At 31.5% G+C, this 6454-nt stretch overlaps 1 protein-coding gene across 1 annotated transcript; it reads right to left on the bottom strand.

Moving 5' to 3' along the window:
• Positions 1 to 364: 364 nt before the first annotated feature.
• On the bottom strand, positions 365 to 1838 carry LOC131855379 (gamma-interferon-inducible lysosomal thiol reductase-like). Its single transcript, XM_059206679.1, has 3 exons — positions 1773 to 1838; positions 1158 to 1343; positions 365 to 580 (listed from the first exon to the last, which is right to left on the bottom strand). The coding sequence occupies exons 1-3, from the start codon at positions 1836 to 1838 to the stop codon at positions 365 to 367; spliced, it is 468 nt and encodes a 155-aa protein (XP_059062662.1).
• Positions 1839 to 6454: the final 4616 nt, after the last annotated feature.

The raw sequence follows: 6454 nt of genomic DNA, 5'->3' as shown, positions 1-6454 counted from the left end.
TAGTAAGTAAGTTAACTTGTAATACTGTCATCTTAAAAAGTAGCACAAATCAACTGGTTTTTCTAAATCTGCATAACGAATGTATTTAAATCAAGATAAAACTATATCGATTCAATCAAATTATTATTTATACTTAAATAAAAGGGACTTAACTATAATATTAATTTATAGACTACGGTTATCAAATTCTTATAAGATGTACCATTACTTAAAAAAATATTTTACCAGTTTTATTGTAATAAAATAAATTATTTCTGAAAATTTTTCTGAATATTATTTTATAGTTACCATATGTAATGTTACATTAACATTGTGTAACATAATTATACTGAACTATGTATTATAAAGTTGTCAAGATCAATTGTTAACAAGCTTTTGGTATATTATTGAAAACATCACAAAGTGTCTGCATCAAGTCTTCTTTCATCTCAACCGGCACCCCGTTGATACAGATGTGGGGCACATGTTTCAAAATCAGGTTTTTACTTTCCACACCATAATCATTCAGCAACGCCGACCCCTCGTTTCCTTTGGCACATATTTTGATAGCATTCGAATCTACTCCTAATTTATTTCCACACTGTAACGAAATAATTAAAATTATACTCACCCATTTCCTAGTACACAAGTTAGGGTGCTCTACTGTCGCACTAGTCGCGATAGAATTGAAACGCGACCTTGTAACTCCGGCAATGGCGTACGTACCTACGCCTATGTATAATTTCACACCCCCTCGGTATTTTCAACATTTTTCCACACTATAAAAAAGGGTATTTATGAGAAAGCGAATACTCGATTTCCACTCATACATTTCCATTCCAGAAAGAATAAGTTGTTAATGCCTCTGATCCTTTAATTTTACTGCCTGATGATCTGATGCCTTGATAGGCATCAGAGTACGTTCTATATTAGTTCATTTAACTTTTTTACTACTGAGTTGTAACTTTTTTACTACTGAGGAGTCACCAGAATTATTTTTTGTATTATAAGTGAAATTTACGGTTTTGACACAGCATATAATGTAACTAACAAGTTAGCAAAGCCACAAGACATGAGTCTAACGTAGGTACACACATAATCTGCGTAACATAGGTAACATATATTATTTGACATTATTATTATTATTATTTTAGGAGTAGAAGTATGTTATACGTCACTTGATCAACGGCGTCATCATCCGAGCCCCAGAGTCGCTGCGAGCGGTCCATCAGGCAGGCGTTATAGCGTACGTATCTATTCACATCTCTCAGAGCGTGTATAGCGCACGCATGCAGTTTGTTACCATAACATTCATAATATTGATGCTGACAAGTGAACTCGTATTTGCCATTAATAACAGTTGTCTGAAATTATGAATTTTACTTTACAATAATAGAATACCTAACTGTGACAATACATTTCTATTACATGACCCATTATTATAACATATTATACAGAAAGGTAAGATACGAAGGTAATCTATATAATAGTATTTAATAATTAAATATTATGTGCTTCAGTTGTAAAATACAAACTAAGCAGTGAAATTACAGCATAAGGGGCATGACATTTAAGTCCTCTGGAATAGCGAAACATGAGTGGTTGTGCGGGTATCACATGAAAACATTATGTCCGTATAACATATTATGTTATCTCATGGTCATATATATAGGTCCTTAGAGATTTTATAAACATGATATGAATATAATATGAAAGTAGAATGAAATAGTGGACTCAAAACAGTTATGTATAATATAACAATTATTAATACATATAATAAATAATAAACTTACATTTGCTTTCCCATATGGATATGTATAAATATCAAGATAATCGATTAATTTAAGAACAGTCGGCATAAATATTTCTATGTAATAGTCTCTACAGTGTGGGCACATGCATTCGTAATAAATTTGTATCTTCACTTTCCTTATCTACAATAAAATTCTCATTATTATAAACAATTAAATTAAAAAAGGTAAGTATATTTTATTGTTATCGTACCGTATAATTATTTGTGGTATTTTCTTTTCCTTTTACGACCATTTCAGCTTCTTTCAGATTATGTTTATGAAAGAAAACGTAATTTATAATTAATTTAATTTATATTAGCGTACATAAAAAATATTATACGTACTTTTGTCTATACATTACTTACTTCCAGAATGTACTTGAGTGCTTAGGACTAGAAACAAAATGACAAAGTTAAATATGAAATATAAATCCATTGTGAAAAAATATATATTACATTACAAATTTCTGTATAAGTGTTCTTCAACAGACAGGTACGTGGCAACTGAGAAAATCTGTAAACAAACAGAAAGACATTTTATACCCTATTGATGAACGTTAGAATTGTTTATTGTTATCTTACATAATTTGTATTAAGTATATTTTAGAATTATCACCTCGTGATTGATCTGACTGACCGGTCCTCTATTCAAATCTGGCCGACACCAAAATTATTTGTTTGACAATTTACATTTCTGACAGACTTTTCTATGATGAAAACACCGAAAACAAACCAATTTAACCAAACAATTCTTATCATGTTGGATTCAAATATAGACACATCCAGCGAAATACCTACTAGCAATGATAAATGTTGTGGTCACCACGCCGTAAGTAGTTGACGATGGTTCTGACTATACAGAGTAAAAACCGTGTACTGTATTACTTATTTTATTAGTATTTTAAAATATAAATAGTTCCACTACGGTGGTCCATATCTACATACTTTATTACAAATATAGTAGTATAGTTCAAATCTATGTTATAAAATACGGGCTTTGAGAATGCTATTTTAGATTAATATTATTATAGAATAGTCATAATATGCTTTGGACAGCAAATTACTTCTACAGGAAACAAACCATGTTCTTAAAAAGGGGAAGCACAATAATATGTGTGTGTGTAATTTTGTGATATGTATGGTAGTTAGATAGCGCTTACAACATCATAAATATGGTCGTGAATGTCGTAATTGAACTTACGAGAAAAAACATACAAACATACAGATGTTTGTTGCCTTTTCACGAGACATTATCTGACCAAATGTTATTGAAATTTTACGTGGAGACAGATTATCAGGATGATAGAAAAAGGCTTTCATCTCAAAAAAAGTAGAGGAGGTTGCTTGTTGCTGGTAATAATCATTTGACTCAATTATGTAATTTACAATTCTAAGGTAATAAAAAAGTATACATATGTTCTGCCTATATGAATAAAATAATCAAGTAACCAACTAATGTGCTATTGTTTTAAAGGTCCTAAATTATTAACGCAATAAATAATACCTCATTACATGGCCATATCTATAATATATTTATAATCATATCTTATGCGTATTTTACACAGTAGACAGGTTTTCTGTATTTATTATGATTACCTGCTTGGTATAGAGATTACTCTAAAGCGACACAAACAGCAATCGCAGATCTCTTTCCCATGTCGCAAATTGCTGTCGCAAAAGCGCAGTTCAACAACAAGGTAGAGCGTTATTCTATTTAGTTGTAATTGTTCTATATCGTAAGCATTGTATTGTATTATTATTCTATATTGTAAGTCTGTATTTTTAAAATCTAAATTAGTTGCCTATATTTCTTAAATATTAATAAAACTAAACACTTATTAGGTTTTTATAGAAAATGATGTAAATACTTAGGAAAAAGAAAACCAGTAAAAAGGTTAAAACTAATATACGTTGTTTGTAATGATGTCGATTTAGTAAAATTTAGATTACAGTCAGGAGTATATTATATTCTTGATTGACATGTAGGATATTTTATACCCAAATCTATTTTGTAATGAAAATTTTTATCCATTCTACAAAATGATCTCGGTAACGAGACTACAATTGGACTTCAATACGAAGACCATAATAGACCGAATACTAACATGTTTTGTTGTTGAGTTTGTATGACGACATGCCTCTAAATGCATTACAATAGCCTACCATATAAACGTATTATAGAATGCAAGTGAGGTAGAATAGCAGATCTGCCCCAACCAAGTAGAAACGTACCTCCGCTTCTGCGTGAATACCTGTCTAACGTACTTCTGTCACCAATTTGCTTTCTTTATACACCGTATTTTGATCTGAAGGGTGATATATTGCAGTACAATTACTAAGTTTTTCCAGAGTAAAGTAACATTACATCTTAGTCGTCAGTTAAAAATAGCAATGCATAATTGCAATATGAGTGACGTGACAAGGTGATCTTCGTAACCAAACTTAAGCCAAAGAGTCCAGCCTGATCAGAGCCAGTTTAGCCGGACATTTAGGTAAAAGGCCGGAAGTCCTACATTAGTGAGTGTTTTTTGTCTAATATTAATTAATATTGTATGTAATGTATACATAACATTGTATGTCAAATGAAACTTTTTTATTATTATAAGTATCCTGTTAAATTCTAATGAAAGTTTCTCTCTCTCTCTGTTTAAGATAAACAATATAAATAATTATTTGTTTTACAATAAAAATAATGTAAAAAGACTAACAAAAGTCAGACAGCGGCCGCATACGGAACAGAAGCCAGACAACGTTTACTTTGGCCGGACACGCAATCAAAAAGCCTAACTATGTCCGGCTTTATCCGGACGCCTGGTAATGCTATACACGATTAATGACAGCTGTTGCTTTACTTTACATATAGCAGTAGTTACCACTGTTCATCATATAATCCAACAACACACAACTGACATTTATTTTATAAAATTATCAAATAAATGGTGATTATGACTTTGGCAACTGACAAACGAGTAGTGTAAAAGTTATTAAATTTTCAAAGTAAGGCAAGCACCTATAGTGGTGTTCGTTATTGGTGCAACCAATTCACGTACTTGGCGTCTAGGGCCACGTCATTACAGCGGCACGACGCCAAATTTCGACATCCGCTGTTTTCCACGGAGTGCGCCGTCCACGGCCAGTCTTCTGCTCATACTACGTATTTAGCCAATATCGACTGGTAACTTTATTATAAATTCTAATCCTATCCTATTGAAATTACGCACTGTTAAGAATATAAATGTACATGTATGTTTATACTAAAAAAGTATTACTATATAAGTTTATACATAGTCAGCAAAAGATAACATGATGATATTTTTTAAGTTAAAAAAAAAAGTTAGTGCATTAATTGATCTCAATAGAAAGTTTTGTCAGGAGATTTCACTATGGAGCTTTTAAGAAGAGTATATTAAGGTTCCTTAAGGGTCAGCAACGCGCACGTGATTTGGTGTTTCAGCTGTCTATAGGCCATAGTAACTGTTTACCATCAGAAGGGCTGTATGCTTGTTTGCCACCACTGTAATATAAAAAAAATAGCATAATCATTTAATCTAATTTTGAAATGAAAATTAACTATATTGAGTAAAAAATATCGTCAAAATTAATACTATATAGCGAAGAAATTGCATTAGAAATAAAATTTATGTGGTTATAATTAGGTACTTCATAACAAATAATATAAAAAAACATTTGTAGCCACCAACTTCCATTTGAATATGTCACCTAGAAGTCAAAGTGGGATAAAAAGTTGAAATAGTATGCAGTATCTGGCCTGGCCCCGAGTCCCTCTACAGTCAACAGTAACAAGCTACTCTTGTTTATTTTACCGCAATGAAATTTCTTGCAATATTTTCGTTTTTTTTTTAATTTTGAATACATTTGAGTACAATTCTCCGTGGCGGTGGCGCGCCCCCGGCAATCTCCAAATTGCCTCTTTATGTGCAGATGTTCCGACCCTCGGTTTTTCCGTCTTTTGAATGTCGTTTTGCTGTTAAATAACGTGCTCTTTTATTGTAATTGGGGTTTGTAAGTTCACTTTCTACGTCAGCGAGCGTTATTACCATTGACATGCTCCATAAAATTTAAAGAACTGTACTGCATTTACAGCTTTACAGCGCAACTCAATCCCAATTTAAAATCTTGGCTGTGAATAGTTCATTAAGTAATTTTGCGGCACATTAAAAAATAATATTGAAGTTGTATTTAATAAAGTTAAAGTTTTCTAAAGGAAAAAGATAGGTGTATGGCCGGTGAAGGCTTGACTATAACTCTCAAATAACTGATATGTAATATGAATTCGAAAGTGATGTCTAGAATTTTCGGGGATCCCAGAGATTAATGACTAATTAATGTGTAAAAAAAATGTGTAGTGTTATTAGTACCAACCTACTATGCTGTTGAAGCATAAATCTATTAGAGAATATATAAACTATACAATTCTACAGACATCGTCATCATCATCATCATCATCATCATCATCAACATCATCATCTGCTTCTTCCTTATCCCATTTATTTGGGGTCCGCGTAATATGTTTTTATTTTATAGACATCAATTGCAGTAAATGTTTTATCAATGAGAATCATGCATTAAAAGTAAATTCTAATTAATTAATTCTAAATAAATAATAATGGTAATAATCTGCAAAGAAAAATTGTTGCTTTCGTATTACAGTTGAAAACATGA

The sequence above is a fragment of the Achroia grisella genome, unplaced genomic scaffold (assembly GCF_030625045.1).
Source record: "Achroia grisella isolate CSIRO2021 unplaced genomic scaffold, CSIRO_AGI_Agris_v1 utg1023, whole genome shotgun sequence".
Classification (NCBI taxonomy): domain Eukaryota; kingdom Metazoa; phylum Arthropoda; class Insecta; order Lepidoptera; family Pyralidae; genus Achroia; species Achroia grisella.
Note: the sequence above shows the minus strand (reverse complement) of the source record. Positions and strands in the feature narration are given on the sequence as shown.